The sequence below is a fragment of the Cibotium barometz genome, chromosome 43, assembly GCF_041138505.1.
Source record: "Cibotium barometz isolate CiBa-2024 chromosome 43, ASM4113850v1, whole genome shotgun sequence".
Taxonomy (NCBI): domain Eukaryota; kingdom Viridiplantae; phylum Streptophyta; class Polypodiopsida; order Cyatheales; family Cibotiaceae; genus Cibotium; species Cibotium barometz.
The window spans coordinates 12722020-12743429 of NC_141088.1; the positions used below are offsets into that span (position 1 = coordinate 12722020).

Here is a 21410-nt window from a genome sequence, read left to right on the forward strand (position 1 = left end):
GCCAACATGCATATGCTTTCTTGCTATTCTAGAGTATATCGATAAGGAATGTCATTTACATCTTCTTAATGGGCAAAGTTGCAAGTAATTTGGGTACTGATGATGAAGGCACCAAAGTCTGCTGTGCAGGTTTATGCATCCCACTTGTAAGCTTAGCAAGCATCTGCAAGACAAAGTCCATTAAAAATATTCATTAATAAAGCAACAACTTCTAGTTTAAGGAGATAACCAAGCCCTTTCCTGTTCTCTGGGGTAGTTTGGAGCTGTCGGGCCAATGGTTAAGTCAGTGAGTCCGTCAACTGCCTTTTGTGTGTGTGTGTGTGTGTGTGGGGGGGGGGGGGGTGGGGGAGGTGTTTTGGGGTGTCCCACTTGCAAGCTTAGCAAGCATCTGCAAGACAAGCTCCATTAAAAAATTTCATTAATAAAGCAACAACTTCTAGCTTAAGGAGATAACCAAGCCCTTTCCTATGCTCTGGGGTAGTTTGGAGCTGTCGGGCCTATGGTTAAGTCAATGAATCTGTCAACTGCTTTTTGTGTGTTGTGTGTGTGTGTGTGTGTGTGTGTGTGTGTGTGACCGTGGATGAAAATGGTTATGTTTTCACCTTTCCACAAGCCGTCTAGCAATGTAATTTGGGGATGCATCACAAACAGGCCAATCTCGAGAGTCGTTTCAGAAATGATGCAACCTTTTCAGCCAGTCCCAATGCTTGAAGAGACAAAGAGAATTCAATACTGGCATTTTGATAGGCAGCTTCCAGTATATACTCCTGTACCTTTTTACCAATTGTTTGCGACCAAGGCTTACTTATCACCTCCATGGCTCTAGGATCATGCAAATCACCTCTGGCATATGTCGAAATCTCTTGCATGGTGGAAAGTTGCATTGAAATAATCGGAAGAGCAGATTGCCCCTCAAGGAGCGACTATTTCTATGGAGATGTCTGGTTGGGGTATTCCTATTGGGAACTCTTTTGGCACGGAGGCATATTGCCACTGCATCTTGTAGGTGGTGCTCCCATCCTAAAGAGACAATGCCTCACCTTCTTTGGCATTGCTTTCACTCTCAAGGTTTTCTTGATGATTTATCTGGATACCTCGGGCTCATTTTCCTAGGAGGCATTTCAGGCGAATGTTTTGGCTTTTTGGCTGTCTTTCTCCTCCACTGCCTGATTATACAAACTTCCTTGACTGGACTAGTAGACTCTGGGCATTGTGGACCATCTACTGTGCTCGGAATCAGCTGCTCTTCTCTGGTGATACTGTTCAGCTCTTTGCTTACTTCTAGAGAGCCCTTTTACAATCCCTCTGAGATTCTCATGAAATCGGAACTCATTGTTCGCAGCCTCCAACCTGGAGGGGAGTTTTGGAAGGATTTTCCCTACATTGCCGACCATACTATCACCCACACGGCAGTCGACCCCTAGCACCCGATGGACTTTCACCAAGGCCCCTCTCCACAAGTTTAACACATCCTTCAAGAACAAATTTAGCATATTGATAGGGCAGCTCCAGAGATTGCATCCCTTATCCGAGCTAGGCAAAGGCAAGCTCTAGATTTGGTTCAGCAAAAAGTTGTTCCAAGGATTCCTGGCTTCCTGTGTGGTTCAGCAAGCGTAGCGCTGGATTAGGTTCCGCAAGCTCTGGATTCCGGGTTCCTAAAGGTTCAGCAAGCTCTTCCGAGGATTCTCAGCAGGGAACAAGGTTGGATGAAGCCCATTCAAAATGTTTGATTGATGCTGAGTCAATAGCCAATTATGCCTTCTATATCAAATTGATCTAAGACTGCAATCTTGGGACTAATGTCACTAGGCAACCTGGACTGAACGGAGCGTGTCACCTGGACTGAAGGGAACACAAAGGGAGCGGCTGCACAAGAAGCATATCGATCTAAGGTTTTGCTGCTGCACTCGGCATCTCTTGATGCGTGCAATAAGGACAGCTCTTACAGGGATTCCCTTAAAAGGGGAAGCCAAGGCCCTGAAGGTTTCAATAAAAGCAAAGCTGTATTGGCAATGCCAGGAGGTCAAAATCTATACTGAAAAACTCGAGCTGGAGCTCTCCCCCCTGCGCGCTAGCACCCCCCTCGCCTGTGCCCAGCCTTCTTCTACCCCCCCCCCCCCCCCGGCAGGTGCCCCCTGCACTTTCCCCGCTTACTGCCAACTCCCCTTCTACCTTCACTCCATTCCTCCACTCTGCCTCCCCTCTGCCATCTGCAGCCCTCGCTGCCTGCTCCCCCTCCGCCTTGCGCTTGCACTGAACATCATTGCCTGTAGGGAAATCCAACCATACCATGATAGAATCTTCCAAAGGAACCATGGGTGTTTCGGTTATTGTTTCAGCTTTCAGATCCTTTGTTTGTTTCATATTCCCATTCACTTTCATCCTCTGTTTGGGTCTCAGCTTTTTCAAGCGTACCCAATACGTACAGTGGCACACTTGGCACTCTGACAATTCTTAATGAGGGCTGTTTGGAAACTTGTAAATCCTGACAGTCTTGTTTTATGTAGTTCGTCCTTGGGTGCTCCATGTAAAGTCTCTGGGGATTGGACCTCTGCTATCCATTATAACTCAGGTTGAGCCCTTAAAGGTGCAAGTGTTGATATGATTCTGGCTTTGTCATGAGAGAAGAGCATTCCTTCGTATGAGATTTTGAGAGACTGTTTTAATCTTGTAAGGAAATTATCGAATTCCGTACGTGCTTTCTCAAGCCTATAGTTCTTTTCGCACAATCTATCTCAAATGACTCTTCTGTAGAGAGTATGTCTTCCTCTTGAAAGGGAAAGCGGTACTCCTCTAAGCTTTGTATCTTGGTTGCTCGTGTAGGTTTGGCATTATGAGGCACTCAATCACAATCGGTGACCCTGTAAGACATTCAACCATGCTAAGCATGCACTCCTGAGCTTGTTTGTTGCGTTCTGCATATATCATGTGATCATTATTATGCATTTGGGGTGGTTGGGTGGGTTCTAGTTTCTTGATTGGTCTATGTGGTGCACTGAGCGAATAGTAAGAACTTGTCTCATCCTCACTTAGTAATGTACTAGAACTTGTTTCATTTTTTGACTTTCTTTGGTTTGTCAGTTTTTCATTATGTTTACCCATGCAACGAGATCGGATTTTCTTTTGGGTTTTAGTATCCTGCGTCGTACATATGGGTGTTGAGGTTTGTGTGGTGGTCTTTGATGTGGATGCTTCTGCATCTTATATAGCTTTTGGCTCTTTCGTGTTTATGTCCCCTTTTGGGTTTATGTCCTGTATAGACTCCTTTTCCTCCCTGTCTTTTAACTCGACCTTGGTTTCGACAATTTGTTTTTTGTTTTTCTTGAATTTAGAAGGTTTTGTTTTCTCTTTTGGGTTCTGTTTTAAAGCACGTTCTTCTACCCATGTTGAGGTATTGTCTTTTGCTTTCCTTTAGACTATTTCACGTGCCATGGCTTGTAAACGTGTAAGCACATTCAATGGCACTCTGGACAATTGCCCATTTTGTACACTTAAGATGTTAAGAGTTGTATTTTGTGAGACAAGCACATTCAATGGCACTGTGGACAATTGCCCATTTTGTACACTTAAGGTATTAAGAGTTGTATTTTGTGAGACAAGTTGCATTGAAGCAACTCGTCTTGGGCAATCTTGGAACATGTGATCTATGCCACATCGTTCACACATTGGTCGCAAGGTGTCAGTGGCTATGGGCATGGAAGTATTCCAAACTGTGCAGTTTGCCACCTTGTGAGGTCCACAACAATAGAAATACTGAAGTGTCTGATTAACTGCTTCCTGAGCAGTTTCTACCCGTTGGACAGTTTCTATTCGGTGCACGGAAGATAGAGGTTTTGAGTCCATTGTGGATGAAGTGGGACACTTTTTAGTATCCTGGTCAAAGGTTTTACAATATATGCAGTATAGAAAAACAGGTACCTTGTATGTACAATGAGGATTGGGATGGTCGTAGTGATTGCATTCAACACAAGATATTTCGCTCGTCACTTTTATAGGTATTAAGGATGTTTGGTTTTGAAGATTTACATTCTCTCTTACAAATGTTGGCTGTAAGGTTTTAAACAAGGCTGCATAAAATTTTGGGAATGTCAATTCCGAGATCAATCTTTCTTTTGCCATTGCTTCACTTGGTTTAGATGAGGAACATCTTGTAGCATAATCATCTTCTAGCATATTGTCATCTAAAGGTATTGCTTCTTTGCAACATTGATCGAATGTTTCCAGATTGCTTACAATGATCAAGTTGTGTAAGCTATTATTCTTTAAGCCCATCATGAAACATCTCCTCAATTGAACATCGTTTAATTTTTCCCATGACTCACAACGTGAGTCCAAGAGTTTTATCCGAAGGGATAAAATCTCTAATGGATTCATTGGGTCGACGTTCAATTGAATAGAGTTCTGTTGTTGCACTCCACCGATCATCTTGTCTAGAAAAGCCATGTATAAAGGCTGATTTCAAGGTTTTGAAGTTGGGCTTGATCGCCAGCATCAATGTGATGAACCATCGACTAGCTTTTCCCTCTAAGCATAAGTTCAACGCATGTACCTTAGTGGGCAGTTGGGATTTCCAAAGGCTTCACATCTCTGTTCAACCATTTGAATGAATTAAACAGAGTCGATTGTTCCATCATATTTGCCCATAATTTTAGAAATTTGTACGGCCGTATTTTTGTAAGTCATTGAGGCCGTATGTGAGTGCTCTTGTTGGAAGAGACTCACTGAGTCCTTTGGCCACCCCCCTTCCTAGACTAGTCAGTATGTCCAAGGTGTGGGCATCCAAGAAAGGGTTGGTACTTATAGGTATGGCCGTATGTGAGTGCTCTTGTTGGAAGAGACTCACTAAGTCCTTGGGCCACCCCCCTTCCTAGACTAGTCAGTATGTCCAAGGTGTGGGCATCCAAGAAAGGGTTGGTACTTATAGGATTTTCGAGAATGTTAGGCAAAGGACCAAACCCCGGTTGAATCGAAGTGACAGGGGGTGTAAAACCCGATGACATACTTGTTATAAGCATGGCCAATGACATTGGGAGGTGAATTTGTGGCATGGATCTCAATGGCTCGAAGATGTCAGCCATTGGGTTTAGTCCTTGTGTGATCCCTCGTACTCTCTCTATTGTGGCCATGTCAGAGTGCCTAACTGCTCCTTAATGGACAATTACAATTTTTTTTTAACTTTTTATACTTTCCCACAGCCCGTTACAGCCTCAAGAGGCTTGCCGTACTCTTCGTTGGATTAAACAGGTGTCCGTTTAATTAGTTTAGGCGCTATACGCATATGAATGATCAGATATTTTTTCGAAAAAAGTGTATGCTAGGAACCTCCCAGATGGAAGAGGAGGTCCTAAAACCTATTTTCCATCTCTGTCTCTAAACGGAAAAAAAATTTGAGAAATTTTTCCCTGTTTTGCAACACGTTTTTTAGGGTGATCCAAAAGGAATTCTAAAAAACTTCGTATGAGAGAGTTATAGTATTTTTGGAGTACTACAACTTAGTTTCCCTGAGTCGTCCGTGATTTTGTCGTTTAGACCCTCAAAAAGTAGCCTGAATATGTCTTGTCGTCGTTTTCGCGCTGTTTTTTACGATTTTTCGTGGTTTTTGGGCTGTTTTTTGTCTTGATTTTCGGGTCAAATTTTGAGGCTACTAGTCGGAGGCCAAAATGATCGATTTCGACTTCGGACGACCAATCCAAAGTCAAAGAGCTCGATGTCAGCTTTCCGATGAGCCTTAGAGCGCCTTCATCGGATACACAGTTTAGGAAATACGGGCCTCCAAACAGGGATGGTTTCCAGAGTGTGTTTATTTTATTTTATTTTTTTGGTGTTGCATGAACTATTTCATGCCGTGAAACACTTTTCACACGTGAACTCTGACTTCACGTGAATATTAAATTTTGATTTTTTTTTCGTGCCGCGTGAACTGTTTCATGCCGTGAAACACTTTTCACGCTTGAACCGGACTTCATGTCGATATTAAATTTTGATTATTTATTTATTTATTTTTAGTACCGTGTGAACCTCTGTTTCACGCTCTGAAACACTTTTCACACGTGAACCGGACTTCACGTGGATATTAAATTTTAATTATTTGTTTTTTTTTTGTGCCGCGTGAACTTCTGTTTCACGCCGTGAAACACTTTTCACGCGTGAACTGGACTTCACGTGGATATTAAATTTTGATTTTTTTTAATGCCATGTGAACTTCTGTTTCACGCCATGAAACACTTTTCACACGTGAACCGCACTTCACGTGGATATTAAATTTTGATTTTTTTTTCCCGTGCCGCGTGAACTTCTGTTTCACGCTATGAAACACTTTTCACACGTGAACCACACTTCACGTGGATATTAAATTTCGTTTTTTTTAAATCTAGTAAAAAATACGAATTTTCCTTTTTGGGGGGAATATTTTTTGAATTTAGAATGAAAGGAATATGGGCATTTTTCCAAAAAAGGTAAGTGAAATAAAAAAAGTCAACCCTTTAATAACACACCTTACACCTTTCATAAATAACCCCCAAAATGGACAAATTGACAACTCATGAGCATCTTCTCATTGAATGCTCATTAGCCTTAATGAGTTATGTAAAAAATTGATCAAGGATTAATCCAAGATTAATTCTTTTTCCCTCTTTTACACTAATCAAGGACTCTAATTAGCCACTAATCCCTAATTAATTCACACAATTGAGCACACCATTGGATAGAGCAAGGAGAAACTAATCTTTGTGCATCAACCATTGTGTAAATTAGTCTAAATTATGGGACTAATTAGACTCTTCGCTCCCATTTCTCCTTTCCGCCTCTCCTCTGCCGTTTGCGGTCCTCGTTTCTTCCTCGCCTGCAGCGCCCCCCACCCCCCCCCCCCCCCCCCCCCCCCCCCGCGGGCGGCTCCTAAGCCTCAAGACTACTTCCCCACTTTTCGCTTTTCCTCCCCTCCGTTCCGATTCAAGTGTTTTCGCTCTCAAGATTTATTATCCGTGGCAAGTTTCGGCCTCTTCTGGTCTTGACCCCCCCAAGGAGGACTCCATGGCAGCCGCTCCGTCCTCCCTGACCGAGGCCGCCGTCCCTTGCCTCTCTTTCTCAGAAGCAGAGCTCCACCTCCTGGCTTTCGCAGTCATATCCTTAGACGCCTCCACCTTGGTAAGCAAGATTGTGGGTAGCCACCTAGTGAGCGGATAGCTTAGGATTTTGTACAGGCTAGCCTCCTAGGCACGCCTAGAAAGATCACTGATATCCTCCTTTGGGGCATGTTTAATACCACGTTGAGTTCGACTTGCCAGCAGCTTTGGACAGAATCATGCAGCTGAGCCTCATCGCACTGCGTATAGCCTAGGCCTTCTTTGCACAGTGCAACAGGGCATGTTTAACACCAGGTTGAGTTCGACTCGCCAGTAGCTTTGGACACAATCCTGCAGCACGGCTTCGACCCCCAACATCCAACCCTCTGGCTCGCGTTTCACGCTTTCCCGTGACAATCTGCTTCCCAGATCTTAGGAAGGAGTACCTTTTTCTTTCCCCAGTGATAGGTGGTGCTATCGAGAGAGTGATGGAATCACCCTCCACCGCCGCTTTGGTTCTTGCTCGGCAACTGGGATTCCATCCCTTCGTATTTGCGTAGCCTCTCTGGAGATTGTGCCTCGTGCCATATCTCTTCCTTTCCTCCGGGGAGCCCCTATTCTTCAGAGAGTGGAGTACTCTAGCCTCCCAAGCCAATGCTTCATATGCAAGCAAACGGGACATCTCACTAGAGCTTGTCCTCGCCGTCAGTCTAGGAGACCACATCAAGTGGTCCCCCCCCCCCCCCCCCCGGCGGTCCCAACTCAGATCCTCTTTAGGGGGATGGGGGGGAAGCTGGCCCCAGGCAGCAACGCACCCAACTACCACATATGTAACAAAGTGGCAGACCGTTGGCCCAAGACGGAGCCAACAGCAACCGACATCCAGAGTAGAGCGGATTGTCGGGCGCACCAGGGTGGCAGGACACAGGAGGATACGGTTTCTTTAGAAAACCATTTCGAGCATTTATCTCAGCAGCCCCCAACGGCGATGCCCCCCTCCCACCCCAACTTACCTTGAGGAACCCATCTCTAGCCCCACCTTTATGGAGACTGTTTCCTCAACGAGATCCCCGTCCAGTTTCCCCAATTCTCACAGCACCTCAGGCCCTACTGAGCCATCGACACATCCCCAGTCTCCCCCTCCCTCCCAAGCCAAATTCCTCCCCTCTTCTTCTCCCTCTCCTCAGTTGCCCTATCCCCCCCACCTTCGTCTTCAGCTCTCCCCTCAACAACTTCCTCTGATCCGACTCCTTCGGAGCCCCCCCCCCCCCCCCCCCCCCCCCCCACCCCCACCCCATTCAGCCCCTCCGGAGCATTCCCACCACCCACCAGCCATGCCAAACCTAGAGAAAAACCAATCAGCGAGCTCAGTCCGCCACCTAATTCATCATTTCTCAGAGCCGATAGAGATGACCATCGCTGCCTCTCCGGTGAGGGCTCTCCCTCAAGAGCACCCCCCCCCCCCAACCCCCCAAAAGGGTTCTGAGACAGTCAGTGGATTACAGTTTCCTCCGATGTCTCCTCGTCAAAGGAACTTGTATGTTCAAGGAGACGATGGCTCCCATTCGGATTTGTGTGGTGTTTCATCACTCTAGGCCCTTCGCGCCAGGGAGTGGTGCGATGCTCTTCTTCTTCCCCTTGAGTGCAGCACTGGGGATGGAATGGGGTATGGAGTCGGTGTCTGCCGCCATCTAGGGGCACACAGTTGAGCTCTCTTGTCACTTACATGATCAGCGCATCACCGATGTGCTTACCCATATTTGGCCCTTGGCTCAGATGAAGTTGGGAGGCTCAGGCCATAGAGATCAAGATGGGGAGGTGGTGTCCTCCAGCTTAGAGGTGCTGCTTTTTGTGTTCCTTCATATCTTAGTAGCAAAACCCCTTCCCCCTTCCTACAGATACCTACATTGCGACAAATGGCACCTAGATTATGCTTATTCCCGAGCTCAGACGGAGTGGCGTCATATGGAGGGTAGGATCCACACACACTTGGCGCATCTTCTGCCCCAGGACCAACTGTGACTACCTTTGAAACCCATGCCCAAGACTCTTCAAGTGGAAGGCAGTTCTGATAGTTCCGCTTCCCATAGAGATTAAATATGTGGATTGTCTCATAGAACATTCAGGGAGAGATTCATAGAGCAATACTTGGGGGAACCATTGATATCCTCTTCCTCGAGGAGCACCATATTTCAAGGGGCATACCCGCCGATGTGGGAAGATACTACCAGGCAAGAGTCACACTTTCTAGTCCCCCTCTTCTGGCCCTTCCGGGATGCAAGGGGGAGTTTGTATATATGTTAGTGAGCAGCTATTGCCGGCTGTAGCAAGCTCAGGCATCATTGACTCTGGTCGAGCTCAGTGGGTGACCATCAGGATTGGAGAGGACTGTGTGGGCTTTTTAAATGTATATGCGCCGAATGCACCGCAGCAAGCAAAGCCACCTCCTAGAGTACAGCTCGTCAATCCCTTCCACAGGCTGACTTTTTGGTGTATGGGCGGGGATAGAGTCAGGAGAGGATAGACTCAGGGGAGGCATGGCTACAGTTTTTGGCTCAGAATACTCTGCTTGGAAGGAGCTGATCATGGCCCTTAGGGGGCATGACCCTTGTCATTTACCAAAGTTTGGGCGCAGCCCTAAGAGTCTCTGCTTCTCGAGGTTTGACAGGAGGAGCACCGGCCCCAACTTATCCAGACTTGATAGGTTCTATGTGGATAGTGGGCTTGCGGTTGATTGGTATTCTCGCAAGCACTACTTTCTCCGATCATGCACTAGTTATTCTGTCTCTGGAGGATCCCTAGAGGCACGACAGACACTTGAGCAGTCAGATCCCAAACAACCTCATTCTGGACTCCGAGATAAGCAGCAAGATAGAGATGCTTTGGAAGGGGCTGGCTTTTCTCTCGGGATCAGCCACAAGCACCTTGGATGCATGCCTAGGTGAGATTAGCCATTTACTGCAAGAGGTAGCACATAGCAGATTGGCTAGATTCCGTGCGAGGGAGAGGAGCATCCGCAGAGGCCTTGCTTCTCTTTAGCGACTTCAAGAGAGCACCCTAGATAGGCCTTGCTTCTCTTTAGCGACTTCAAGAGAGCACCCTAGATAGCCCGTGGATTGAAAGTTGGTTGGTTGTCGCCCATATTGAGCTCAAATCCCAGGAGGGTGGAGTACAGATATCATGCCAGAGCTTCCTTTTGGACGCAGGCGCGAGATAGGGTCACCGGGGATTTCTTTGAGATTGCATGCCCCCACAAGCGGAGAGATGATATCCATAGGTTGAGGGACCAAGATTGATCTATAGTATCAGAACACCCCCATGTGAGAGCCATAGCCACAGACTTCTTCAGACCCTTCTCACACTGGTGTACCCATATTCTCACAACCGGTTGGTGCATGAGAGCGGGCCTAGCAGCATACGAGAAAGGTGGTTCCCCCCGCTCTCTGGACCTTCCTACTGACTTCCCTTCACAGCCGAGGAGATTGCCGAGGCCTTGATGGCACTTCCTAGGGGTAAATGACTGGGAGCGGATGGGCTTCCAATCTCCTTGTTTCATCACTAGGATCTCATGGAAGGCGGCCCTAGAGCAGCCTTCAACGAGATTATGACCACGGGTGCCATGCCAGAGAGGCTTTGAGAGGGCTTGATCCACTTGATTCCCAAGGAGGGTGAAGACAAACTGGAGATTCGGCAGTGGAGACCCATCACCCTCCTCGAGACCACCTACAAGATTTTGGCCAAGGCCATCAACACAAGACTAGAGCCTTTCCTCCCTGTCTTGATTCATGATACTCAGACCAGACAGGTTTTGTTCAAGATTATAGAATTCTGGACAACATCTTTACTTTCTGAGAGGCACTACTTCGGCCGGGATGCGTCAACAAGATCTCATTGTGCTCCTATTGGATTTGAGAAAGCCTACGATAGAGTTGATTGGGGCTTCTAGAGGGGATGATGTGCCGAATGGGATTTCCGGAGGAGTGGATTTGTGGTGTTTCTGGACTTTACTCGGCCTCCCACAGCCAGGTTCTCATACAGGGAGCCAAAGGTGACAGATTTTCCGTCCAACAGAGCTGCCCTTTAGCACCGTACCTTTTTCTATTTGTAGCTGAGGCCATGGGTAACTGTACACGGAAAATCTTATCAATCATGAAATCTGAAAATACACAAGCATGCCAGATAAAACAAGATGACAAATCTGCACAGTACACCACACTAGGGGCGGCTGACGCCACCCCCCCCCCCAAATGGTTAGATTACCAAAAAGGAGTCTACTTCAAATACAACTTTGTGGGTGCCCACGGTTCACCACTGGCTGCACCTGTTTCTTCCAATACAATATGAAAACAAGAAAACGTAACATAAACTCAATTTGCTATTCTCGGCACAAGTGAGCATTCCCGGCATCAAGCACATGCAGGACAACTATGGACAGCCCATAGCACTCCCACATCAGCCCGAGACAACTCAACATCATCGTCTTCTTCCTGTCTGGCTCATAGAGCAAGTCAACCAGCCCTCAAAGGCTGTTTTCAGCAATCAACCAGCCCTCAGTAGCCTCAGAAGAAATCGACGTTTATCGACTGTCCAGCCTCTGTTCAAGCTGTAAATCAGCCAGCCAGCAGTGGAGAACAGGTCAGCCAGCACCTCCCATGCACCTATTAGGTTTTTGTCGCGGTAGAGGGCTATAAACAGCCTGTAGAAGTAGTTGACCAGCTCCGATGCACCCGGAAAATCAGGCACCTCACATAAAACTAGAGTCTTACTCAAGATTAGAGCTCCTCCGCCAGTTTTAGCTCCCACGTGTGCTTTTTAGGTCCAGAAGGGGACACCTACTTGAAGGAGGCTCAAATATTGTCCAGTGCCCAGCTTTTGGCCGCCACGTGTATTAAATAAGTCCTACTCAATGTGTACTCACTTGTAAGTTGTCCGGCCACTTATAAGTGAGTGTGAACCTGCATCAATAATTATTAGCATGTGAACTCATAAAGCTGTAAATTGAGTTTTTGGGAATACTTACCACTTGCAAAACACATGTAGACCTCCTGTCAGTCCCAAACAGGTGTGCACCACATACACATCCACAGGGTGCCCAGCATCCCCGGCCCCATGGACAACGCATGCAAAAATCTCAGGGATTGTCCAGGCAAACAAGACAAGTCATCCAAAGATAAAATCAAAGTCATGCACACACATGAGTGCAGCTAGACTGGAAGAAACACCCATCTACTCAGTTGTATCCGATAAAATGTCCAAGGCTCATGATCCTTCCGGAACCTTCCCAGAACATAAATACAAAAGATCTCCAGGATAGCTAGTCCCAGGGAATTACATCATGTCAAGCTCCATGAGCCACACATGTACACCATGTCAGGCCCCACCAGCCACACATGTACTATCATCTCAGGTTACACCAGCCATACATGTACTGTCATGTCAAGCTCCATATGCCATACAGACACACCATGTTAGGCTACACTAGCCATACATGTACATGTCAGGTTCCACATGCCACACATGAACAATAGAAAAATAGAAGCTGTAAGGAATTTTGTGACAATAGCTTTCTCTCAGCTTAGGAGACTGGGCTTCAAGGATTGTGCCTCCCCATCCATACTCAAAAGGAGTTGCTAGACTCTGATTTCATAGATGATACAACAACATACTTATATCAGGTGACGAGGGGAACCTTCAGAGATTTGTAGAGGCGATAAGAGATCTTCCATCACGTATCCAGAGCGCAAATCAACTGGCACAAGTCGTGTGGATTTTGGGTAGGCTCTTTGCCCGCCCCAACTTGGCGTCTAGTTGATGCTTTCCAATGGATTCCGAGGGGCATTCCAATCCGTTATCTTGGATACCAGGTGGGCATCGATATCTTCACGGAGAGCAACAATTAGTCCCTCTTCTTTTGAGCATTCAGAAGAATCTGCTATACAAAGATGCGGTCTCATGGCTTCAATCCAGCTTTTGAGGACAAATTTGCAACCAGTTTATTACAAGCTTGGGATCATCTCAGGCTGGCCCTTCAGTAGTCTGTTCCATTAGCCTCCGAGGAGCGTCTTCAACAGCCCTTGGTGTCGAAACCCTTGATCCATCTACCTAGTGGTCACATGTTAGGGGCTCACCCACACAAACTTTGAGCACAGGCATTGCTAGGTCCCTTGGAGATTGGCTTACATTCAGACAGCTGCCCCTAGCGGCCCAGGGGAGGGGTGTGACTGGGATTCAGGGCAGGGACAGACTCAGCCTTCACATCAACTCTGCCATTCTGCTAGCACTTCATGGCGCGGATGATAGCTTCACCTTGCTCACTTTTTCGATTGGACCTCATGGCAGATTAGTGAGAGCAGAGCCCCCCATGAAGGACTTCAGGGGATGCACGTTACATCGGGTGAGGGTGATTGATTTCCATGCACATGAGTGCCACAGACCCACCACCGGCCAAGGTGGCCAAGGAGAGACTCTTAACGTTTATAAATCTACGAGAGCCGCCCATCACGTGCCTCGAGTGGGACCCAGGGGAGTGGACTTGGTGTGATCCGACAGACATGGAGGAGACTCCGAGTACCCCATTTTTTGCATTCAGTGCACGGCTTAGCCGTAGGATCCAGATGCCCGAGGTCGAGGGCATTCCGGCAGCACTGGCAATCCCATGGCCTTTCACCGCACTCTCTCTCAGATTTCTAGAAAAGGCCATGGGATAGTTTTCAACCTCCGAAGATCACACTATTTTTGTGGCTACTGGCACATAGGAGTTGTGGTTGGCCATTGGAGGTAGACCACCATCATGTCCAAGATGTGGCCATCCCTAAGAGTCTCAGCGACATTATCTTTGGGATTTCCCGAAGGCTCAGTAGGTTTGGCAATGGATTCTTCGCATCTTCGCTATGGACAGGGCCTCGTCCTGTACTATTACCTGGGGGACTGTTGCTTGGACCACTGAGGCCGAGGTTGTCATGGCTTACGAGGAAGGTGAGGGACTAGCCCTTTAGGTCTCTCACTTTCACATCTCGGTAGTGCCAGTTCCAACCCCATCAACTGGTCACTCGACTCCTGGTTCAAGCCAGAGAGGGGAGATTTGTTGCAACATAGCCACATGGCACATCTGGATAGCTCGATGCAACGAAGCCATTGAAGGCACCCACACTCCACCTGCGCAGTCTGGCACGACATCATTCATACCCTTTGCGGCCAGTGGGGGAAGCTTTAGGGTGGTTTTGACCGTATGCGGAAGCATCGGGAAGCCTTCTAAGGCTTTGGCGACCTAGTCCTTTTCTCACAAATAGTGGTGGTGAGCCCACTTGGCACGAACGACCACCTAAGTGGTTATCCCCCCCCCCCCCCCCCCCCAACCCATTGTATGACATAGCCTTCTCCTCATAGAGCGGCCAGCCAAAGGAGATGTGCATCCTTCCCCCCCCTTATTCTTCATTCTTTGATCCTCACCCCGTAGAGCTTGGGCCACCCTGAAATTGTCACTTGTCTAATACTCTTAGAAGAGCACCTACGGCAACCCTGATTTGAAATGCCTATTCTTCCCCCCCAACCCCTAATCTTCATTCTTTGATCCTCGCCCCATAGAGCATGGGCCACCCTAAAATTGTCACTTGTCTAATACTCTCGGAGGAGCACCTACGACAACCCTTGATTTGGAATGCCTATCCATCATCCAGTTGGCTCCCATGTGCACATTCCTTGGTGTTGTCTATGCTCGGGATTCGTCTAACACCCTTGGATCTTGGCTCCACTTCTCCCGATTTCCCCCACTGTTACACATAGAATGTCTTGCCAAACTTCAAGTGGGAAATGACCTCGTCATTGGCATTGGTGAGGCCATTCTTTCGAAGCAGCAGATTACTCTAGTTTCTTCTCCACACCCCCCCACCCTCCCAAAAAAAAAAAAAACTAGGTGGAAATCTTCTCCCACCACGACATTCCCTCTTGAAGTTCAGTCTACAAGGACCCCCTGTCAAACCTAACATACTACCTTGCACACAAGAGAGAGAAAGAAAGAAAGAAAGATATATTAACGTCTACGAGAGGCCAAAGTCAGCCTATGAGACAAAAAATAATACAACTGTGTTCTTCCGATCATCGGAAGAAAAGAAAAAGAAAGAAAAGGAAAAGACAGAAAAGAAAAAGTGTGCATGTGTCTGGATACAACTGTGAATCATCATGGATCGGTGGAGCCCATATACAAACAATATAAAGGGGGGTGGGGATGTGGATGGAGTGCTAAGGCAAGATGCATCTCTATATGCTGAAGGGGTAGTACAAGCATGCTATGCAGATCTATGTCGAACTCCATCTAGTGCCATAAGAGGGATATAAGATATCATACATCGCCGATGCTGAGGCTGTGAGTGGCGTGAACATGTACCCTGAGTCTGAATGAAAGCGAGCTAGCCTCTCCTGTGTCTCCATCTGGTGTCTCATCCAGATAGTTGCTATCTCTCGGTGACGGAGTCGGGGTGCTCTGTGCCCCGTCTGTCTAGGTCTCCTCCTGGCTCTCAATTCCTCTGCTCTCTGTGCGGTCACCCCACGTGGTACATCAGCTGGCACTGGCATAGCTCTCTGGAAGAAATCTGTGAGCTGGGACTGTCTCCCACCCCTAGTGGGAGCGGGTGTCTGGAGGAGTCTCTCTCGAGAACTATGAAGCTCTAGTAGTAGGCTGCCAAGCTGTCGCTGGTCCGAGGCCTCCATCAACTGATGTAGTGAAGAGTACTCCTCAAACAATCCTGCATATCTATCTCTGACCCCCTGGTGGGCTCTACATCTACATACAAAGTGATCCTCAGTCTCCACCTCCTCGCGGCACAATCTGCATATCCGCTCGGCCCTGGGAACCCGTGCCGCTCTCCCAGCCTCTATCTCTAGCTGATGTGATGAGACTCGTAGCTGTCCAATAGCAACGCGAGAGCTATGTGGCATGTTTATATCCATATATCGCGGTCGCTGTATAAACCCATCCCCTGAGATGCTCATAAAGTGGTCTCTGTAATACAGCATCTTCGGTGGTAGTGGGCTCTCTGGTGCTGTCCATGTCTCTTGTATGTAGCGTTGCCATATGTCCTGTCTCATCACTCTATTCCTCTCATTGAGAGAGAGGTAACCCCGTGGAGCAGACTGATCATACTGAAAAGGTGGCAACCGCTCAATGTCTATCCCATGATGTGAGAACCACTGTAGCATCTGTGCATACCAAGTTGTGTCCAGCCTCGGCCAGCTGTCTGGATGCCTCAAAAGCTCGGCGAGATAATCTCTCTGTGGGCATCTCCCTCATCCTGTATATAAAGAAGATCGTCTGGAACAATGCCTCCACTACCATAGGTGGTGCAACAAACTCAGCTCGAACAATGTCGTGCGGAACGGATGGTTTGTTGCGTATCATCCTCGAGAGAGACAATATGCTAGAGTCGAGTTCGGAGAGTAGCACTTAGCCAACCTTAATGAGGGTTAACTCCTCGATGTGAAGCCACTAGGGGCTCACTCCACCTCTACTTGTGTCATCCAAATAAAGATTCAATGGCTTAGTAGAAAGCAAGAAGGAGGGAGCTATGGAAAGCTCAACCTTCACCTCATGCCACATGCATGCAAGAGGGACTTGGTAGTGAGCAATGAGAGGGGAGAGGAGGAGAGGAGCTAGAGCATCACCATCCCTACAAGTACACACCGACAATCAAGCATGCGAGCAAGCAAACACAAGCAAGCATACATCCACAAGCTCAAATGAGAGAGAGAGAGAGAGAAAGAGAGAGAGAGAGAGAAAGAGAAGAGACAAAACTCAAATGAGACTAATGGGATTGTCCCTTTTCATATTTCATCAAATGTCTTATAGACAAGAGCTCATAGTTATTACAATGGCTGGCCACCCATTAACAATTAGGGGCCCAAAACTAGTCTTCCTAGCTCTATGTACAACTATTCCTCATGACCGGCATTACACAAACCGTAAGCTCGGTCATCCCATGTCTCTTTTACATTAAGCGCTTTGCGCGGTTACAAAAGATGAATACAATAAGCGTAGCCACGTTTTTTAAGTAATGTTAACCATAGTGATTAACACTCCCTCCGAGAAGGATTGTTGTGTCTCCCTCCAATGGGTCTGGGTCGTTGGCTTGCGTGGATAGGTGAGACACATTGACCCCTCTCCACTCGAGATCGCAAATGATATCTCCAAGAGACTTGGCTATGGGAGCTACATTAGGACCCTAGAGAGACCCCACAACCCCCGAGAGCATCCTAGATTCCCTTTTTTCTCTTTCTCCGCTCACCTAGGATGGAGGATCCATCTACACTGGATGGGAGTCACATTGGCCGTGGCTCGGTGTTTAAGAGCCCATGGTATTTCTCCCCACGTCCTCTCTAACTTTAATTGGGAGAGGTTGTGGAGCAACATCCATCCACAGAGAAGATCTCATCTTTCTTTGGCCAACTTCCCACAAGAGTCTAACGGTGGACACCTAGCTTGCGATAGCTGACCTCCCACAATCTACAACACATGTGGCACACACAGGGGTCCTAACAACATTGTCTTCAGGATTCTCAAAGGCACAGCAAGTTTGCTGGCAGTTCACCTATTCACAATGGACAGAAGGCAGTTGCTTCATTACTTTGGCACCATAGCTTGGGCCATTGAGGCAGGGCCCGTGCTTCTTTTCAAGGAGGAAAATGCAAGCCATCTGCTAAGACTCTCACACTTTCAGAACATTGCCATCACTTTCCAACAGCCCCATGGACTCCACTATCAACTACTAATCAGCCCTGGGATAGCACCCTCGCACATTTGGTGAGCATGTTGCAGCAAGACTATAGAGGGTGTGGTCACACACCACCACCCCCCCCCCCAAAAAAAAAAGACAATCTGACCATCTGTTTCATTTGGAAAAACAGCATCCACATCCTCGGGAGTTGATGGGAACATCTACAAGGTAGATCAAAGATTGCACTATCACCAGCCGCGATGGTATATTACTTAAGATCGTCGATGCTTTCTTTGATTGGCACAGGATTGCACGTAGCCATGTGTATAAAGAATGTGCCCATGATCCCCAACCAAATATAGCCCGATTAGATGGTACAAAGCTCTGGAAGATCAAGATTTTTCTTTATAATTTTTTGCCATGAAGTATGTCGTGTTGTACGTTGGCTAGGAAATTAACTATGCATATTGTCACAAATCCTCCAGAGTTGTGATATGCAAAAGGATCTCGAGGATGGTGTCTTGGGAGTATCCAGGAGCACGATGGATTCACTCATGGAAGGGTGGTAATCTTGGTGAGTGAGTATGTGAACTCATGGAAGGGTGGTAACCCTATCTCCATCATGAGAGTTTTATGGTTGCTCCTCTCACAAGCTGTCATGTGATGTTTTGTTGGGAATGCCATGGCATATGCTCACGTGGAGCCAAAGAAATCATACAAAGCCAAGAAGATCTGTTTTATGCATAGAGAGAGAGAGAGATTGTTATAGATGCTGGTACTCCAAGAAGTGCCATACCTATTGTCAGTCATGTACAGGTTAATAAAGTAATATAGAAATCAGCTTGTTCTCACTAAGTTTTTGTAAGAGAGAACACTGAGCATGAAAGAGTGAATGTTGACCAACTAACTTAAGAGCATGTAGACTTCTTACATCGCTATAGTGATTGTTTTCGAGATGCATTGTCTGGTGAGTTACCACCTAAGCGTCCTGAAGATCACCGTATTGATGTGATACCTGGAGGCACACTACCCGATCGGCCTCCATACAGAGTAAGTGTTGGTCAGCAAGAAGAGATTATGGTGCAAGTAAATGACTTGCTTGAGAAAGGGTTGATACAACCAAGCTCTTCTCCTTACTGTTCACTTGTATTATTGGTGCAAAAGAAAGATGGTACATACAGAATGAGCATGGATTATCATGCTCTTAATAAAGTAACAATAAATAATAGGTTTCCCATTCCACGCATTGATGACATTCTGGACAAGCTTGAAGGTGCAGCTTGCTTTACCCAAATTGATCTCAAAAGCGGCTACTAGCAAATACGTGTGCAATACAAGATGTACATAAAACTACCTTTCGTACAGCTTGGACTTTATGAGTTTTTGGTAGTTCCATTTGGACTTACTAATGCACCAACCACGTTTAATTGCATGATGGACAGAATTTTCAGCAAACATAGACAATTTACAGGTACTTTTTTTGATGATATCATTGTCTTTTCCAAAGATAACGAACAACACCGAGAGCACTTGGCTATTGTGTTCAAAGGGCTTCGTAGTCATAACCTCTACATTAACGACGATAAAAAGAGTGAATTCTTCTTATCATAAATCCACTATCTTAGTCACATTGTATCCAAGGAAGGGGTACTCATGGAACCCACCAAATCGCAAGAAATTAAGGATTAGCTAGAGTTGCGAACCGAAGTTCGAAGTTTTTTGGGACTATGCTCATATTACCGTCATTTTATTAAGCGCTTTGCTGAAATTGCTTCGCCATTGCATGATTTGACAAGAAAAAACCTTGCATATCATAGGGAGATGTACAAAATAAGACTCTTTATGGTTTAAAGCAAGCTAACGTGTCTCGACCACTTTTGATTGTATCAGATTTACATAAACCATTCTCCGTTGAACGTGATGCATGTGGAAATTGTATTGGTGCAGTATTAAACCAACAAGGACATGCTGTAGCATATGAAAGCCGCCGGTTGCAACATGCAAAACTCCACTTGCAAGTTTATGAGAAAGAGCTTTTAGCAGTGATTCATGCTCTCACAATGTGGAAACATTATTCGTTGGGCGCTGAATTTACCGTTAAGACGGATCATCAAAGTCTTCGATACTTTCTTACACAAAATAAGTTGTTTGAAAAGCATATGAGATGGAAAAATTTCCTCTCTATGTTTTTTAAATTATACATCCTCCTCGAAAGAAGAACGTAGTGGTTGATGCACTTTCCCAAAGGCCTCAAGTGCATACCATTACTGTCGCCTATTATCAAGACCTCTCAGATATGCGTGATGCATACGTATCATACAGATGATAATTTTCAGCATATATGACTGATTTGCAACGGGGTAAACTAGTCCCAAATTATTCCATACCGGATGAATATTTGATAATCCAGAATCGCCTTTGTGTCCATAAAAATTTAAGACAAAAGGTGTTGCATGAATGCCATACACCCTTATGCAAGACATAGAGAAATTCTTGCCACTACAAAGACTTTGGAGAAGTACTTCTTTTGGCCACAGATGCGTAAAACCATTGATGACTATGTACGCCAATGTCTGGTTTGCCACAAAGTCAAATTTGACATGCATAAGACTCCAAGGTTGCTTCAACCATTGCCGATTCTGAATCAGCCTCGGGAGAGTATTGCCGTGGATTTTATCAGAGATCTTCCAAAAACGCAACAAGAAAATGATACTATTTGGACTATTGTGGATAGGTTCAGTAAACATGCACATTTCATTCCAATACAAAAGACCATTAAACCAAAGCATATAGCGAATATATTTTTGGCCCAAATCTTCAAGTATCATGGCATGCCAAAGACGATTGTGGGGAACCACTAGTTTTTCTTGGCGCTCTTTATTTGATAATATGGAAACCAAATTAAATTTTTCTTATGCTTATCATCCACAAACAGATGGGCAGAGTGAAATTGCAAATTCAACAGTGCTGGATTTGTTGAAATCTTATGTCTCGGACTTCAAATCAGACCAGGAGAAGTATTTATCACTTGCTGAGTTTGCTTACAACAATACGGTGCATACTTCTATGGGTAAAGCGCCCTTTGAAATTATTTATGGCAAAGTTGTTTTGCCTCCTATTCTACGTAGCAAGGATGAAATATTTGTAGCGCATCAATATGTCAAGGATTTGGACACTGCTTTTTCACAGGTCACGATAGCCATACATAGATCCCAAGATAAGCATAAGAAAGTTGCAGATGAGCATCGGAAACAGTTGCAATTCAAGGAGGGTGATTAGGTTATAAGAAGATAGGCAAAGAGGCCATGTATCCAAAGCTATCTTGCAAGTACTATGGACTATTTCAGATCTTGGAAAAGATCAATGAGGTAGCTTTTCAATTGGTGTTACCAGACCATTGGCACATACATAATGCCTTTCATATCAATCTCTTGAAACCGTATATTGGTCCTGAGCCGGTGGAATCGGTAGTGGAGGACCAACCTGAGATTGATGAGTTGGAAGAGATCCTGTAGCATGAGCAGATTTTCTTTCACAAGGAACGAAAAGCGACTGGTGGCAAGCTTGTTCATAGATATCTTGTCAAATTCAGAAACTACCCAACACTTGATGTGAAGTGGGTTGATGAGGGTTACTTTAAGGA

The 21410-nt window shown here is 46.1% G+C and overlaps 1 protein-coding gene across 12 annotated transcripts in view; it reads right to left on the minus strand.

Moving 5' to 3' along the window:
• LOC147613543 (DNA polymerase eta-like) overlaps positions 1 to 21410 on the minus strand; it is a 102761-nt gene that overhangs the window by 26036 nt on the left and 55315 nt on the right. For all 12 annotated transcript variants that reach the window (XR_015263212.1, XR_015263210.1, XR_015263211.1 and 9 more), the window contains one exon: positions 60 to 163. Coding sequence is in view for 8 of the 12 variants with exons in the window: in XM_086781521.1 (XP_086637647.1) it covers positions 60 to 163 (104 nt within the window). In the remaining 4 variants the exon portion in view is untranslated. The remainder of the gene's footprint in view (positions 1 to 59; positions 164 to 21410) is intronic.